Source organism: Balaenoptera ricei, chromosome 6 (assembly GCF_028023285.1).
Source record: "Balaenoptera ricei isolate mBalRic1 chromosome 6, mBalRic1.hap2, whole genome shotgun sequence".
In the NCBI taxonomy this organism is placed as follows: domain Eukaryota; kingdom Metazoa; phylum Chordata; class Mammalia; order Artiodactyla; family Balaenopteridae; genus Balaenoptera; species Balaenoptera ricei.
In genome coordinates, this window is record NC_082644.1 from 25,315,232 (window position 1) to 25,333,257 (window position 18,026).

General features: G+C 52.7%; 1 protein-coding gene across 9 annotated transcripts in view; it reads left to right on the forward strand.

Annotated features, from left to right (window-relative positions):
- WNK2 (WNK lysine deficient protein kinase 2) overlaps positions 1–18,026 on the forward strand; it is a 148,265-nt gene that overhangs the window by 100,802 nt on the left and 29,437 nt on the right. For 4 of the 9 annotated variants that reach the window (XM_059927054.1, XM_059927057.1, XM_059927061.1 and 1 more), the window contains 7 exons: positions 4,963–5,786; positions 6,077–6,146; positions 8,033–8,115; positions 8,212–8,906; positions 10,183–10,397; positions 11,302–11,490; positions 12,216–12,314. In XM_059927054.1, the coding sequence (XP_059783037.1) occupies positions 4,963–5,786; positions 6,077–6,146; positions 8,033–8,115; positions 8,212–8,906; positions 10,183–10,397; positions 11,302–11,490; positions 12,216–12,314 (2,175 nt within the window). The remainder of the gene's footprint in view (positions 1–4,962; positions 5,787–6,076; positions 6,147–8,032; positions 8,116–8,211; positions 8,907–10,182; positions 10,398–11,301; positions 11,491–12,215; positions 12,315–18,026) is intronic. The other 5 variants (XM_059927058.1, XM_059927059.1, XM_059927060.1 and 2 more) reach the window with 3 other exon arrangements.

The following is an 18,026-nucleotide window of genomic DNA, read 5'->3' on the forward strand; positions in this document are numbered from 1 at the left end:
TTTATATGCCTGTTATTGGCCTGTAATTCTTTTGTAGTGTATTTTTCTCGGTTTGGTATCAGGATAATGGTGTCCTCGTTGAATGAATTTGGGAATGTTCTCTCCTCGTCAGTTTTTGGGATAGTTTGAGAAGGCTAGGTATTTGCTCTTCTTTATATATTTGATAGAATTTCCCTGTGAAGCCATCTGTCTGGTCCTGGACCTTTGTTTGCTGGGAGTTTTTTTTTTTTTTTTTTAATTTGTTGTATTTTTTAAAATTTTATTTATTTATTTATTTTTGGCTGTGCTGGGTCTTCGTTTCTGTGCAAGGGCTTTCTCTAGTTGCGGCAAGTGGGGGCCACTCTTCATCGCGGTGCGCAGGCCTCTCACTGTCGCGGCCTCTCTTGTTGCGGAGCACAGGCTCCAGACGTGCAGGCTCAGTAGTTGTGGCTCATGGGCCCAGTTGCTCCGTGACATGTGGGATCTTCCCAGACCAGGGCTCAAACCCGTGTCCCCTGCATTGGCAGGCAGATTCTCAACCACTGCGCCACCAGGGAAGCCCTGCTGGGAGTTTTTTGATTACGAATTCAATTTCACTACTAGTGACCAGTCTATTCAGATTGTCTATTTCTTTCTGATTCAGTCTTAGAAGATTGTGTGGTTCTAGGATTTTTTATCCACTTTTAGGTTGTCCAGTTTGTTGCTGTATAACTGTTCTTATGATTTTTCGTACCTCTGTGATATCAGTTGTAATTTCTCCTCTTTCATTTCTTATTTTGTTTGAGTCCTCTCTCTTTTTTTCTTAACGAGCCTGGATAAAGGCTTATCAATTTTGTTTGTCTTTAAGAAAAAAACCCAGCTCTTGTTTTCATTGATTATTATGTTGTATTTTGGTCTCTTTTATTCCTTTCTTCTCTGATCTTTATTATTTCTTTTTTCTGCTGACTTTGGGCTTTGTTTGTTCTTTAATTCCTTTGGACAGTAAATTAGGTTATTTATTTGAGATTTTTCTTTCTTTTTGAGGTAGGCCTATATTGCTATAAAGTTCCCTTTAGAACCACTTTTCAGTGTCACATAGATTTTTGAAAGTTGTGTTTTTATTTTCATTTCTCCAGATGTTTTCTGATTTCCTCTTTGATTTCTTCATTGACTCATTGTTTTTATAATAGGATATTGTTTAATCTCCACATGTTTTTGTTTTTTCCATTTTTCTTCCTGTAATTGAATCCTAGTTTCATACTTTTGTTGTCAGAAAAAATGCTTGATGTAATTTCTGTTTTCTAAATTTGTTAAGACCTGTTTTGTGGCCTAGCCTGTGATCTATCCTGGAGAATGTTTCACATGCTCTTGAACAGAATGTATATTATGCTGTTTTTGGATGGAATGTCCTGTAGGTATCTATTAAGTCCAACTGGTCGAATGTGTCATTTAAGACCACTATTTCCTTATTGATATGTCCCTTGATGTAAGTAGGGTGTTATAGTCTCCTACTATTATTCTATTGTCAATTTCTCCGTTTTCTGTCTGTTAATATTTGCTTTCCATATTTAGGTGCACCTATATTGGGTGCATATATATTAATGAATGTTATATTCTCTTCTTGTATTGATCACTATATCATTATATAATGCCCTTCTCTGTCTTTTTTACACTTTCTTCTAAAGTCTAATTTGTAAGATATGAGTATCGCTACCATCTTTCTTATCATTTTTATTTCCATGAAATATCTCCTTCTGTCTCCTCACTTTTAGTCTGTGTGTCTTTCACTCTAAAGAGAGTCTCTTGCACATAGATGGGTCTTGTTTTCTATCCGGTCATCCACTTTATGTATTTTGATTGGAACATTTAGTCCATTGACATTTAAAGTAATTACATATAGGTATGTACTTAACTGCCATTTTGTTACTTGTTTTCTGGTTGTTTTTGTCATTCTATATTCTTTTCTTCTTCTTTTAGTTTCTTCCCTTGTGGTTTGATGATTTTCCTTAGTGGTATGCTTGTGTTACTTTCTCCCTATTTTTTTGTGTATCTATTGTAGGATTTTGATTTGTGGTTACCTTGGGGTTCATATATGTTGATCTATATATCTACTTGTTTTAAACTGGTAGTAATTTAAGTTCAAACACATTCTAAAAAATGTACATTTTTTTACTCCTCTCCCCCACATTTTGTGGTTTTTTTTTTGGCCACGCTGAGCGACATGTGGGATCGTAGTTCCCTGACCAGGGATCAAACCTGTGCCCCATGCAGTGGAAGCGTGGAGTCTTAACCACTGGACTGCCAGGGAAGTCGCCACATTTTGTGTTTTTGATGTCATATTTACATCTTCATGTTTATCCCTTAGCTGTTTATTGTAGTTATAGTTGACTTTCTAATTTTTGTCTTTTAATCTTGTACTAACTTATGTAAGCAGCTGATCCACAGCCTTTACTATATATTTGCCTTTACTAGTGGGATTTTTCCTTTCCTATAAATGTTTACATCTTGTTGTAGCCTTTTTTTTTCCACTTGGAGAAGACCTTTTAAGACTTCTTTTAGGGTGGTTTAAGTATTGATGAACTCTTTTAGTTTTTCCTTATCTGAGAAGTTCTTTATCGCTCTTTTAATTCTGAATGATAATCTTGCTGGGTAGAGTATCCTAGGTTGTAGATTTTGCCCTTTCAGCACTTTAATATGTCATGCCATTCCCTTCTGGCCTGCAAAGTTTCTGCAGAAAAATCAGCTGATAGATTTATGGGTGTTCCTTTGTATATGACTGTTTTTTTCTTGCTGCCTTTAAATTGTCTCTTTGTCTTTAAATTTTACCATTTTAATTATGGTACATTTTGGTGTGTGTCTCTTTCAGTTCATCTTGTTTGGGACATTCTCTGCTTACTGTACCTGGATATCTGTTTCCTTCTGCAGGTTCAGGAAGTTTTCAGCCATAATTTCATCAAATACATTTTTGACACTTTACTCTCTCTTCTCCTTCTGGAGCCCCTATAATGCAAATGTTAGTATGCTTGATGTTGTCCTAGAGGTCCCTTAAAGTGTTCTCATTTTTTTATATTCTTTTTCTGTTCTGATTGGATGATTTCCATTATTCTCTCTTCCAGATCTCTTATGCATTCTTCTGTATCACTTAGTCTGCTATTAAATCTTTCTAGTGTGTTTTTCATTTCAGTTGTTGTATTCTTCATCTCTGTTTATTTTTTATATTTTCTACTTCTCTGTTAAAATTCTTACTGTGTTCATCTATTCTTTTCCTTAGTTCATTTAGCCTTCTTTTTACTAATGCCTTAAACTCTTTCTGGTTAATTATTTATCTCTGTTTCATTAGTTGTTTTTTCAGGTTTCTTTATTTTCATCATTTTTTCATTTCAAACACATTCCTCTGTATTTGCATTTTGCTTAACGTTCTTTGTCTCTATGAAATTAGGTGAAACAGTTACCTGTCTTGGCCTGGGAGGGTTGCACTTGTGTGGGAGCATCTCTGTGCAGTCTGTCTGCCCAGTGGCTTTAGCAGGAGAGCTGGATCTGAAGTGAGCATTGGTCATGTCTTCCCCAGAGTGCGCTGACTGGTATTACCTTGGTGGTAGGTGGGAATGGAGATGGAGAGGGTGGAGGCAGAGCCAGATATGATCTGGGGCTGCTTCTATGCTCAGTGGTCATCACTGCCCTATTAGGATCGGGGTCTGGTCCCAAGGTCTGGAGCCGAATCCCTGAGGGTGGGGTCTGAGCTACCTCCTTTCCCTCTGAGTGTGTGCTCTTCACCCGCCCGACAATGGCACCTTTGCACCAGTGGAGATCCATGCTGGAGCAAGAGTGTCTGAGTGGTGCCTGATGTAGGCCGGTGTGTGTGCTGGTGCTGTCCCTGCACACCAGTCAGAGCTCCAGTCTGTCCTGATTTGCCACCTCTGTGAACACCAGTAATGGCTGCTCCCACCCCATTCAGATGCAGGGCTGGGTCAGAGCTGGCTCTGTCTCCCACAAATGCACTTTCCTCCGTGACAGCAGCCTTTGACCTAGTGGGAAGCTGTGCTGGAGCTAGAGGTGCCGGGGTGGGTGTTCAGTGTGGGCTAGGGCACGTGTTGGAACAGTTGCAGGAAACGGACCAGAGTCCCAGGCAGTTTCAATCTGCTTCCTCTGTCTTGTTCCTAGGAGTAAGCAAGAGTGTTCACACTCTTCACAAGCGAGTTCTAGGTTTGTTATAGCCCAATATGTGTTCAAACGGCTCACTCCCCAGGGAGGATCTCCAGGCCCTTGTAATCCCTCTCTACTTCTGTGTCCCCTCCTAGGGGTGCCAGTTCTGACCTGATCGCTTCTTACCCAACTCCATGTGGATCTTTACAGCCTTGGTTGTATAACAGTCTTCCTGCCAGTCTTCGGTTTGATTTTAGTGAGAATTGCTCCACATTTGATATATTTTTGAAGTGTTCATAGAGGGAGGTGAACTAGTAGAAGGTGTCCTTCTATTCCTCCATCTTGATCTCCTCTCTCTAGTCTGAGCTTCTGATCTTACCAAAGCACGGTGTCTGGTTCATCAGAAGTTCCTGCTCACTCCAGGGCAGGGGAGTGTGTACAGCTCACTACTTAGATTTTATAATTTCATTTTACAATTTTGTGGAATGGGCCAGTGCAAGGGTGACCAGAGCCATATTTTTATGGAGCTGGAATGACAGTCGACAGACAGGTGATGGGTTAGTGCCTGATGGCTTAGTGCTACAGAAAAATCAGAAGGGAGGTGTGGGTGTGCTAGTGCAGCTGAATGGTTCACTGCTGGTGCATAGCCTGAGGTGGGAAGTGGGGCTGCAGGAAGACCTGTGCAAGGTGTCTCAGGCAGAGGCCAGCACATGCATGAAGTTGGCACATCTGAGAAAAGGAGAGAGGACTGGTGTGTAGGGCACTGCCAGCTCATAGAAAGCATCTTTTTGGCTAGCGAAGTGCCAGGTAAATAGGACCAGAATAGGTTAGTGTAGTGTAAATTTTTCCTATTTCTTCTAGATCCAGTGTTCTGTAAAGGCCAGCTGTCTTTGAAGGAAAAACCCAGCTTCTCGGCTAGTCTGCAGCTTTTGAGCCAAGCAGGCCTCAGGGACCCTCCTGGTGGTGCACCATCCCCTTTGGTGCCATCATCCCCTCCCGTGACTGCTGTGCCCCAAGACGTGGCCCCACCAGCTGCCAGTCCTAAGCCAGAGCCAGCAACAGGGGCTGCCATGCAGGCAGGGGTCCCAGGGACCCCTCAGGGGCTGGCCAGTGAGCATAAGACCCCCTGGCTACTAGTGGAGACTCATGATGCCCAGCTTGCTGCACAGGCCCCTGGCACAGGCCAAGGGCCTTGTGCCCCATCTCTGGAGACCCCATCCCACTCCATGGGTCTAGGGGATCCTGGCTCAGCCAGAGAGCCCAGCACCAGGGGGGAGCCCCTGTTGGCTTTGGCTCCTGTGTCTGGTGCCCCTGGCGGGGCCCCTCAGCCCACCCTGGGCCAGCCCCTTCCTCCACTCCCCTCTGTGGTGGGCGCCATCAGCCTGGCCACTCCCCAACTTCCCAGCCCCCCGCTGGCACCTACCGCCCCCCCTCAGCCGCCCTCAGCCTTGGAGTCAGATGGGGAAGGGCCACCCCCAAGGGTGGGCTTCGTGGACAGCACCATCAAGAGCCTGGATGAGAAGCTGCGGACTCTGCTCTACCAGGAGCATGTGCCCACCTCCTCAGCCTTGGCCGGGACCCCTGTGGAGGCAGGTGACCGAGACTTCATCCCGGAGCCCCCAAGAGGGGACGAACCCCGCACAGAGGCCGCTGGGGGTGACCTGGCCCTGCTGCCCCAGCCTGCGGTGAGTACCACCTCACCCAGAGGCACTGTCCCCAGGTGGGGGTCTGGACAGGGGCGGGGACTGACTCTAACCCAGGCCAGTGGGCATCCTGGCCATATAGAGCCGTCTTACCCCAGCCCAGGCCGTCCTGTTCTCGGAGACCCCTGCCTGACCCACCCGTGCGTGTTTTGCTCGAGTGGCCTAGGGAGGAGGAGCCCAGCCTTTGGACTGGAGGAGAGGATTTGCAGTTTTGCTGCAGAGGTGTTAGCAAGTGAGGCTCACAGCTCTTTCCTTTTTGTTTCTTTCTTCAGTTGGAAAAGTCAGAAACGGCCCTTGGATTAGATGTCACGTTGGAGCAGGCCACGTCCTTGCCAGTGACAGGTAACAAGCCATAGGCGCTACCAGCCGTCCTTACTCTGAAACATTCTGCCTCTTTACCCTTCATCCCCACAGCATCTTGGATGGGACCCAGATGTGGCAGGAGCTCGTCATGATAAAGCCTTAGTTAAAACCCACTGAGTTCTAGCACAAACCATGTATTCACACTCCAGGGAGAGAAAGTCCTCTGTCTGTGGAAATGGGTGAAAGCCCTGTTGACTGTGTGTTGGGATGTTATCAGGGGCTGTCTGGCCCCCCAGTGCTCTCAATATGTTCTGGTGGACACCCCTAGCTTCCATTTCTTTAGAAGGTTACAAGATGACTATTTATATTTTGGACAGAGTACAGGGCCGGGGAGTTCCAACAGGTCCATGAGAGCTGCCAAGCTGGAGCCATCTGTGAAGTTCTGAAACAGGATTTCCTCTGTGGCTCCTGGGTATTATGTATCTCTGCAGGAACTCTCGCTGTAGTTTTCATTTCATTATCTGAACACCTGTGTTTCAGCCCAAGGGAGTTGGTCTGACCTTCTAAGGTGTTGGTTCCTTCTTGGCCTGGAATTTCTTGGGAGATTAGCAAGATAAGGATCCAGCTGACCTTGTAACGGGACCCTGGGTGTGTGTCAGTGGCAGGCACAGCCCCCCAGTTCACAGAGCAAGGGGAGTGGACCATTGGATTCTGGCCGGACCCCTGGACAGGGCATTCTCTTATAGATGCCACACTTGAGAGGGGTGGGGCAGCTGTAATTGGGGTCAGAAGCTGTAGCATATGATGTTTACCTGCGGAAGATGAAGGTCATGGGGTGAAGCAGGAGTGTGCTGGGGAAGGGAGAAGGCGAGAGGTTGTACCTGAGTGCCTGCTCCATCTCCTTCTGACTTCTGTCCGTGAGATGTGTACCATGGGCCTCCTTCTGCAGCATCAGTGACTTCAAGTGTTGGAACCTTCCAGAGTACAAAACTCATAGGAGAGATGTAAGGAGACAGATTCTAGTTTGGAAGAGGTGAACTTTTCTGGCAGTCAGAGCTGTTGGTAATGAGCCTCCTGTCCCTGGAAGTGTGCAAAGCAAGGTTGGAGGATCCCCGCCACAGGCACGTGGGGAGGAGTATCATATGTTGCCTAGGATTGGGGTTGCATGACAGACGGGTCTAGGTCTTCCCAGGAATCTGTGAGGGGGGCAGCCCCCCAGCCTGGCTGGAGGCTCTGTCAGCCCCTGTCACCACCCCCAACCTCCCACAGCATGTCAGTCCAGCTCGGGCTAACGCACAGCCTCAGCATTCTTTTGCTGTGTGCAGGTCTCAGCTCAGGCCAGACTCCCACACATGAGGTCCTTCTGCTTCTGTTGTTTACTCTTCACAGCAACCTGGGAAGGCTGATCAGAAATATCACCTGTAGATGGGGAACTGAGACAGCCTCAGATGATGGGGACCTTCCCTAGACATTGGAGCAGCAGGGTTAGGAATTAGCCTTATTGATCTGATCTTCCAGGATCTCATAAGACCCTTTTATCATCGGAACATGTCAGGGAGAGAGAAGGTGATGCCATCAGGTGATACAGATATCAGGTGAGACAGGGTGACACCATCAGGGGTACAGAGAGGACAGGTGAGACCGGTGATAGTCATCAGGTACGTAGAGGGCCTGGCTGCGCCTGAGGGTCTGGAGCAGGGGTCTTCAGGGACCTGAGTGGTGTTGGGCTGATGTCTCCCCGCTTTTCTGGGTTCTAGGGAGTCTCCTGTGAAGTGACAGAGTTAAGATGTCAGTAGTTTTCGTTTTCCTAGCTGCACACACACCTTCTCACTGCCACTCCTTTTCTCTTCTGACTGGCTGCTTTTGGGCTATTCCTGCCCTTGTTCTCTGTACCAGCCTGAGTAATGATTTTGACGTTCCTACAGCAGAATCGTCTTTGAGCAGCATGCTGGGCTGTGAGGGAGGACAGGTGGCCTCAGATTCGCCTGTAGTACCCAGTGTCCCCCAGGTAAGGAGTTTTCTCCAGTGAGACGCTCAGTGGGTTGGCGGGCTTGCTCTCTGATGGTGTTTGTGTGGAATCTTTTCCTTTCCACTGTTTCCCAAGGATGCCCCTGCTTCTGCCATCCCTGCACATCTGGAGCCCACAGATTGGACCAGCAGCAGGGTCCCTGGGGAAACCTTGGCCGAGTCCACGCAGAGCTGCCCGGGGACATTGACTCAGCGTGGCCAGGACAGCCATCCCCAGACACACAGCACTCTGGTCTCGGGATCCCCTCAGAAGTGGCCAGGGCAGCAGGATGGCAGCTCGCCAGCCAAAACTGTGGGCCGGTTCTCAGTGGTCAGCACCCAGGATGAGTGGACTCTGGCCTCCCCCAGTAGCCTGCGGTACTCAGCCCCACCTGACGTGTACCTGGACGAGGCCCCCCGCAGCCCAGACGTGAAGCTGGCTGTGCGGCGGGCACAGACGGCCTCCTCCATCGAGGTCGGCATGGGCGAGCCCCTGTCCAGTGACTCTGGGGACGAGTGCCCTCGAAGGAGGCCCCCCATGCAGAAGCACACCTCCCTGCCTGGCAGCGGTGGTGGTGTGGCCAGTGACTTTGTGAAGAAGGCCACTGCCTTCCTGCACAGGTCCTCTCGGGCTGGCTCCCCAGGCCTGGAGACACCCAGCAGGATGGGCGTGAAGGTCCCCACCATCAGCGTGACCTCCTTCCACTCCCAGTCATCCTACATCAGCAGTGACAATGACTCAGAGATCGAGGATGCTGATATCAGAAAGGAGTTGCAGAGTCTTCGAGAGAAGTAGGTCCTGCGGACCAGGTTGGGTCCGGGCCATGGTGTCAGGGAAGTGTCTGGCAGCTGAAGTCCAGGTCCTGCCATGTGCACTTTGAGCTGCCTGGGCCGTGTGACAGGGTACAGGCGATGTCCCTGCCGTCAGATCTGGTCCCTGGTCTCTGAGGGCCACACCTCCCCTCATCCTTTGGTCTTACACACAGGCCTTGCTCACACTCGCTCTCTCCCCGTGCAAGTTTTACCTGCCCCTGCTGTGGTCAGGGTCACTGAGGTACAGCTACACCATGAAGTCTCCTTCAGGGCAAGAGGGCCCCACTGTACAGTTACTAAGGTGGGGAGAGGCTGGTGTCCTTGGGAAGGAGTGGCCATGGGCTCTTGGAGTGGGCCCAGAGATGGAGACGTGGGCAGGAGGAGCCTGTGCCTCTCTCCCACTATTGGCTCTGCAAGGAGAGCCCCAGCCCCGCCCTCACCTCAGCACCTGCTCTCCCCTTCCCCTGCCCCAACACTAGTCCTAGCTGCATGCTCCCTGAGGAAAGCCAGCAGGGACCACCCGGCCCTTTCCTGGACTGTTCTAGAAATTGCCCTTGCCCACAACCAGTGATTCTACCCGAGTCTTCATGGCAGCTTCCTACCCACGTGACCTGTCAACTCGACTCTATTCCCAAGGATGGTGTTGCTTGTGAGGTCAGCCTGAGCTGGAAGCTCCACTGGCCAGGGCTGGAGCCCTGGGTCCCTGGATAATAACACGTTTTCTGTAGACTTGCTTGTGCAGGCTTCCTCTCCTCTGAGAGGCCTCTTGGGCCGTGTTCCCTCACATGGAAGAAGTAACACTTATTTGCCTGATAAGCTGAGGCAACCTTCCAGTTCTGAGCACTGATTATTTGTTGCTTCACCCATGTTCATGATTAGGGTTTGTGTTGTAAGCATAAATGTGTGAAGTTGTTCATACCGCTCCCCCTACCACTAAAAAACACAGCAATGTTACAAATCTGGGTATCAGAAAACTTGAATCTCCTTAGGCTGGCCTTGATGCAGTTCTCTGTTGCTGGGTGTGTTGATGCCAGAGACCCCCAGTGATACTCTCACTTGGCTTAGATGTAAACAGAAAGTGACGTTTAAATGCCCCTGTGTCCCCTGTGCGTGGCCCATCTGCCCAGGCTATGCTGTGGGCTCCCCGCCCCACTCCTCACACCCGTCCTGCCAGCCCCGGGCTCTCCTGCAGGGGCCTCGTGTTGGAATCAAGCAGAATGCCCACCTGGCTTCCCTCTTCCCTTCCCTCCTGCAGGCATCTGAAGGAGATCTCGGAGCTACAGAGTCAGCAGAAGCAGGAGATCGAGGCCCTGTACCGCCGCCTAGGCAAGGCGCTGCCCCCCAACCTGGGTCTCTTCCACACGGCACCTCCAGTCGGCCGCCGGAGAAAGACCAGCAAGAGCAAGCTGAAGGCGGGGAAGTTGCTAAACCCCCTGGTGCAGCAGCTCAAGGTCGTGGCCTCCAGCACAGGTTGGCCCAGGGCCCTCCTGGCCGCCCTCAGGTGTGGGAGCGGGGCAGGCGGGAGGCAGGCACTAGGCCCTGAAAAAGCGCTTATTGAATCTCCTTCCACTGGAGCAGGGAAGCCTTTTCAGGCCTGGGAGAGCTGGGGCCTCCGCCCCTCCTGCCGGGAAGGAAGGACTGAGGGGCAGGCTTTCTTGGAGTCCTCAGCCACCTGTGGGTTGCAGTGTGCTCCTTGCAGAATGCTGCCTGGGATGGGGGCTGCTTCCTCTGACCCCGTTTCTCAGGCATATGTCGCCCCCTGACAGAGGGGGTCGAGCAGCTGCCTTGTTGGGGGGAGAGGATGGTAAGGCTCCCCCACCCGCAGTCTTTAACCGCAGTGCCCAGGCACTGAGAGTGCACCCTGACCCAGAGCCCCCACACTCCGGGCTGGGGACCCAGTGAGCTGAAATCCCCAAATGCGCCAGGTAGGAAGCCAGCAGTGAGTTGACCTTAAGTCCTCCCTCTCCATGTTACAGATAACCTGCAGGGCACACGTCCAAGAATTACAAGGATTACACAAAACTACATGAATTCCATGCCAATTCCTGAAGCTAACATGAGACTTCTGAGAGTGAGGACATCCGCAGGTCCCCTTTGAGCCTAGGTGTGCATCTCCAGGTGTGCTGTGGTCCTTTCACTGCACTTGCACAACACAGGCTGGCACAGTGGTGGTGATGAGTGGAAAGAGTGGTCACCTTCTTTGATCTTCCTGACACCCCCACATGGGTGACCCAGCCATGCACCCGTTGCCTGCAGGGACTCAGCTTCCCCAAGGTCACCCAGCAAAGAGCAGGGAGGATAGACATGGCCTGAGCTGGCTGGTCTGTCCTGTGGTGCCTCATCGTGCCTGTCACCCCTTCTCCCCCCAACCCAGGTCACTTGTCAGACTGCAGCAGAGCCCCTCCTGCTAAGGACCCTGCCCAAGCTGGGGCAGGGCCCACAGCAGCTTCAGACCCATGTGGGAAGGCAGTTCAGACCCAGCAGCCTTGCTCCGTGCGGGCCTCCCTGACTGCAGACATCTGCTCCGGCTTGGCCAGTGAAGGAGGCGGAGCGCGTGGCCCAGGTGATTCCCAGCTCGCCCGTCTCTGAGCATGTGCTAGCCTCACAGGGCCCGTGTGGCATAGAGGGGACGTGAGCTGCGGCCGAGGCAGCCGACAGCTTCTTGAGGAAAAAAATGATAGACGTAGCTTTTGAATGAAAAAAGCGGATGGCCTGCCCATCATCGAGTCTTGCTGTAAGCGGCTCAGAGGGAGGTGCGCTTTGCAAGAGCCGGCCTGGGGAAGGCGCCAGGACCAGTGAGAGGTCAGATGTGGCGTCTGCTGCGCGCTCTGCGCCGGTTCCCAGGCACTGGCCCAGCCCGTCCCACCCCATTCCCCACTAAACATGGGTCCTTCCGTCAGGAGGGCCAGCTGGGGGGACGAGGGCACAGCTCTCGAGCTGGGAGACTGGCCTTGAGGAGGAAATGCTCGTCACCGCTGCCGTGGACGTAGCAGCTACGCGATGAGGTGCTCCACCCCCACCATCTCTGTCCAGAGAAGTCGTGGTGACCGCTGCCGGTGCCCACCCCCCACCCTGCCCCGCACGCTCTCCTGGGGTCCGCTTCTCTTCCGCTCCAACACTGCCTCCTTTGCATTACATGGTCAGTGGCTGTGGTCCTCTGGGCTGGGCTAGGTGGAGCCGTGGATGCTAAGTGAAGAGGCTGATATGGCTTGTGGTGTGTAGGAGGAATCCCAGAGACTGTACTTGATGCCTGTCTCTTTGTTTTCTTCCCTCTATATTCATTTGCAGGCTGGACGGTTTACCACCCAACGTCTGAGAGAGTGACCTATAAGTCTAGTAGCAAACCTCGCGCTCGATTCCTCAGTGGACCCGTGTCTGTGTCCATCTGTCTGTATTTGTTCTTTTGTATTTTATCACCTCCTGGCCCTTGGTTTCTCCCCTGCCCCTCCCTGTCTTCATTACCTTCCATACATTCTGTAGGACGCCTACCCCACCCCATTGAAATCACCTGTTTAATATAAGAAACGGAACCCCGTCCATGTCCACCCTTCTGGCCCCACCACAAAGCGCCAGTGCATGCTCTTGGCTGGCTCATGCCCGGACACCAAAAGCATGTGCAGTGGCTCACCCACTCCTGGCCTTGGGCGCTCTGCCGCCAGGCCCCCAGGTGCTCTGCATTTCTCTCGTCACTCGTTCGTTTAGTGTTTTTTTCTTTTTTTATGTTGGACGTAGTTTTATTTCTGTTGCGATTGTGGCAAATTTACACGTCCGCTGTCCCCAGCTCCAGCGACAACAAAAAGACAACCCCGGCCTTCTCTAGACGCATGGTGTGTTTCACACGTGTCTGGACTCTGAAGACATGCATGTAGCAAGCTGAGACAGTTCTAGAAGGTCACTGGAGGGTGTAACTTCTGTACAAGGGCTGTATCACAACGTCCAGTACTGTTAACCCACTGCCCCACTCCCTGCATGTGGAAATGCTGAGAGAACGTGCTCCAGCTAGGATGTCCCAGCCCCCCTCTCCATTCTGGTCACGTCAGGAATCTCTCTAACCCTGAGAGCTGTGATTCCCAGCCTCCTGCTGTGCCTCTCTTTCTGGGCCTGGCCCCTCCTGGTCTTCTCTCTAGCTGGAGCACTTTACTTGGTGTATTTCCCTCTCATCTCACCAACCTCAGAGATGAAGTCAATTATTCAGTTCCTCAAAGCTCTGCTAAAGCAAAACTCAAGTCCCAGTCATCCTCAGACTCCCTGGAACACCCTCCTAGTACCCAGGGACTCCATGTCCAGGAATGGCACATCTGCTCAGGCTGTCCAAAATCGTTTTCATTCCTCAGATCAATTGGCAAATGATTCAAAAGCTGTGAGGTTTTCAGGTTTTTGTTTTTCAACAGAAAGGTTAAGCTTTTAACCAATTGGATTGTACATGCTGGTTTAGGGCATGTGGCTTTTGCTGGTACAATAAAGATACATTGTGCTTGTTGTGATCTGAGGCCACGCCCATGGTAGGCGTCCATCAGAGTTCAGTGTCCATCCCCATCAGAGGGACTTTGGCACCCTCCTGTGGGAGGGGCAGGTTGGAGGCATAGGACCGCGTAGAAATGCTCAGGGACTGCCCAGTGCCTCTTGTCCACTAACGGGGGCCCTATTTCAGCTCGAGTGTCACGGGGCTACTGGTTAGTCGCTAAGTTGGGTGGGGGCTGGGAGGCCTGCATGCATGCTGGCTCCCTGCTTACCTCACGGCATCACTCACTGGCCCTCTTCTGCCCGTGTGTGCCTGGCTCTTGCCTGGGAAGCTGTGGTGAGGGCACCTGGGCCTCCAGGTGTCTCATGGTCGGACAAGTATGTGTATCACTGCCGGGAGGGTGGCTGGCCGGGCGTGGGAAGCAGATTAGAGCAGGGCACTTAGAATAAAAGTGTGCGAGTGATCAGCGCCATGTATGCCCCTGAGGTCATTGCCATGCTACCTTTCTACCCACGTGGTTCTGCTTTTTTTTCTAAGGGTTTTCATTTGCATCATTGTTAATTATTGTTCCAGGATTAAAAAAAAAATTTTTTTTGAGGCACAGTAGGGACAAAGGGTTTATGTTTTACTTCTGTCTCTGTGGCCAGGAGGAAAGGAATGTGTGAGGCACGGCTTGGTGGAGACAGGGACCAGGCCTAGGCAGGTTGATTTTAGGTAGTGGTACCTGCTGGCCTGTAAGGCCTTTTTTCCTCTGATGCTGTGAATCTAATGGTACTGCTTGTTTTCACACCCTGGCCCTTTTAGGCACACCTTGGCTGAGTTCCTAGTCTTCGGGCCACAGCTTGGCCCCCACATGGTCTGAGGTTGCTGGTCAGAGACTGTGCTGTGGGTTCCTGCCCTGGGCCCTCTCACCCACCGGCCTCCAACTGGGGGCATGTGCAGGCTCAGCCTGTGCTCCTGCTGCTCTAACGGGGTGGAATGCCCCAGGACACCGCCTCCTGTCCCACGTGCCCTGGCATTTGCCAAGCCCTCTAGGGGTCCTCAGTCTGCTGGTTTCCGGGTGACCAAGGAGTTTTGTGGTCTGAGAGGAGACTGAGTACATGCCTGTGAGAGGCTGGAGGGAAATTCAAAGCTGGTTGCAGCCCCTGAGGGCTGAGAGGCAGGGGACTTTGGGCAAAGATTGTAGAGAGGAGGGCATGCAGAGCAGTTGGAAGACCCTGAAGCGTGCCCACTCGGTGGGATCTGGGTTGGCTGCGAGGGCTGGAGGGAGCTTGAGCTTGGGTGCTGAGGGCCATGGCTTTGGGGATGTGGGGGCAGCTAGCCCAGCCCAGAGCTAAAGCCAAGAGGTTTTCAATTTGCTGCCTTGAACTGAACAGGAGACAAGACTAGGAAAATAAAACCTGTGTTAAGCTTTGAAGTACAGAAAGAAGGTCCCAGCTTCAGTGAAACTCAGAGAAGATGAGAGAGGTTGGAGATGGGTGGGGGCATCTGGGGTGGAGCTGCAGGCAGCTTCAGGAGGTGAGGAGGTAACTTGGGGTGGACGAGGCAACCACGCACAGGATGGAGAGCGGGGGGAGGGAGGGTAAAGCCTGGACGCCTCCGCGGGGCGGGTGCCGGGACAGGCCAGCCATCCGAGCAGTAGGCGGGCCGGCCCCCAGGGAAGGGCCAATGTGGGGGTGAGGCTCTGGGCACAGAACCCTCCTTGCGGCCAGTGGAGGGTTCAGGGAAGCTTGGAGTCGGGGTGGTGGGGGGTGGCGCGGTTGTGTTCAGAAGTGGTTGTGTCCTGTTGGTCAGAAGCTGTTGTCAGACCCATTGATCCTCCCTGCCTCTGGCTCCTACTCATCCGAACAGAGTCAGGTGCGGGTACCCTTCCAGGACTTTCTCTCTGCACATGGAACGATGGGGTCTGCTTTGTGTTTTTCGCACATGTCCATCAGCAGCAGGCCAGGTGCCCATGCTGTAGCAAGTTTGTCTCTGGGACCCCGAGGGGCCGCTGTGCAGCCTCCAGGTCCTTCCCTCACCTGGGCGTGTTCTCATCTCTCCCTGTGGGGACTCAGGCAGGGGAGGTCACCCAAGGAGGAGACACCCCCTCACAAAGCCCCACCCCACCCTACGACCACTCAGGTTGAGCTGTCCTAAGGGCAGGCCCCGTGCCACCTGGGGAATGAAACTCAGGGTGGAATCACCCTAGGGCAGAGCCGAGACACATCCTGCTTCCCTATTCATGCTGCACAGAAGAGTTTCAGCACTTGTCTCGGTTTGAGACTAGGTGGCTGGATACAGAGACGCCCGGAATGATGTTTTGGCTCTATATGCCATTTGTTTCTGGTGCCGGAACAGAGTGTCTAATCCCACTGTCAGGTGTAAGGCTGACCGTTGGAGGTACCCCTCTTGTCATGGGGGAGGTGGGGAGGCCCCTGGCAGGTCCGCACTGAGGCTGCTGGCCCCAGTTCCTGTGAACTTCGTTAGTATTTGAACACTGATAAACAGCAGGTGTGCTCGTGGCTGCAGGGCCTGGCCCACTTCTTAAGCAGTCTGCCCGCATCGGATACCCTGGGATTTGAGGTGTCCCTCGAGCGGTCCAAGGGTCTAGACGGCACTGGGTGCCCGACAGGGCTGACTGTCCACACCAGGAGCAACCTCTGTTTCCATGCCAAAGTGAATGTGAGGGCAAGTGGTGCGGGGGGTCTCACTGCACGCAGGCCTGGGTGCTGCCTGAGACCCCTGGCCTGGCTGTGAGGGCAGGTGGCTGGTGGCTCTGTGGGCGACTCCTGCAGACACGTGCTGCACCAGGACAAGGCTTTAGGTCATCCAGTGTGTTGCTCCTTTGCAGTCTGGGAAGAACAGTTTTCCCAACAGCTGGGAGAGGCTGCCGAGCCCTGCGTCCCTAGCATCTGCCCTTGTAGAAGTTTCTCTGAGTCGTTCTGGGGCCTCTAAGCCAGCTCTTGCCAAGCCTTGGCTAAGGACGGAAGTCCTACAGGGGAAGACTCACTCTTCATGGGAAACCAGGGGGTGGGGCTGGTTAAAACCATTATGCCCCATGTGGGCCTGATGTGGGCTTCCTGTGGGCCCACCTGGGTCCCCTGTAGGCCTCCTGTGGGCTGTAAGTGGGCCCCTTGTGTGTCCCATGTGGGCCCTCTGTGGGTCCTCTGTGGCCCTGGTGCCCTTGTGTTGCTGCTTGTAGCCTGCTGGCTCTGTAGGCAGGAACTCGATGTATACACTAGCACAGTACGGGTTGAGCAGGGCTGGGTGGAGGCTTGTTCATCAGAATCTGTCTGCATGGTGGGTGTTGAGGGCAGGACCCAGGCCAGGGCACAGACACGGGGGAGGAGATTCAAGTGGCCACCTGAGGATGGACAAGGGCTCTGGTGTGAGTGCGGACTGGTTAGCCACATGATGCCTGCTCAGCTGTGGTTCTGCACTGAGCCGGACAGTGTGGCCTCAGTGTGGAGGGACCCGAATCTGTTTTGTTTGTGTTTAAAGGTCCACCCTAAGGGCTGGGAGCCGTCTGTATTCTGGTCACCTCAGGGCCTGTGTTCAGCGAGGGCATGGAAGGCTGGGGGCTCTCCGTGCTCCATCTCCTCGGGCTGTGTCCGCTGAGGGTGTGGAGGTCTCAGTGGGCTGGTATCACTCTCTGGCTCTGAGCACCGTGTCCTGGTGGCCGATGGCTTTGACCCTGGGTTCCCGGGAAAGTCTGTCTGGGGCCCTGATTGCAGGCCCAGGCTCTGTCTAGCACTCCTGACCAGGCAGCTCCTGGGGCTGGCTGGCGTGTTCTCTTTCCTGTGAGGGTGACGGGAGGCAGCTCTGAATGCAGAGCTCTAGCTGCACTAGGAGGTGCCAGGCAGGCACAGAGCAGCCTTTTGAAAGAACCTGCTACTGTGAGGCTGCAGGGACCTGGCAGAGTGATTAGTCCCATGTCCCAGGGTCATCTCTAGGGGACTGCTATGGCCCAGAGGACGCTACAACCACAGGAATCTGACTAGGAAACATGCACTCATCTGGTGCCCTGCACGCTCACAGAGCCCAGGACCCTCCTCCCTTCGTGCCTCGGAGCCCCCAGAGGGCCTTGTGCTCTCAGTTGGGGTCCATCTCAGGACACAGACCAGCAAAAACCCTTCAGAGTTCCCACTGAGAATCAGTCAGTCTGGATTGCTGGCCTTTTTGGTTTTATTCACACATTAGAGACCCCAACAGGATATCACCTCCCTTTTTACCAAGTCAGCCTCACAGAACACAACAGAATGAACAAAAATAAGTGCAACTCAATTTGAGCTAGGTTTCTGAGCCCAGTGGGCACAGCTCTTCCCCAAGAAGCCTTTGTCCCCGCCCCCAAATGCAGGAGGCAGCATCTTGCCTTCCGCAGCAAGAGTGCTGGGAATGGCTGAGTGGCGGGCACCCTCCAGGGAGTATGGGGGTGTGCAGGGAATTGTGCTCCAGGCGAGGGGGCCGTGGGCCGGAGCACAGACAGACCCTCCGTGCTAGTGTGGCCTTGCTGAGTGACCTTGGGGACACCTGAGCCGTCCTTGCCCATCCCACGTTTGCCTGTTTGGCTCCCTGGAATGCCACTGGGTAAGCCGGGTGTGGCAGCCCCTCCTGGGCAGCTCATCTGCCCTCCAGGTGGGCACTGACTGTCAGTG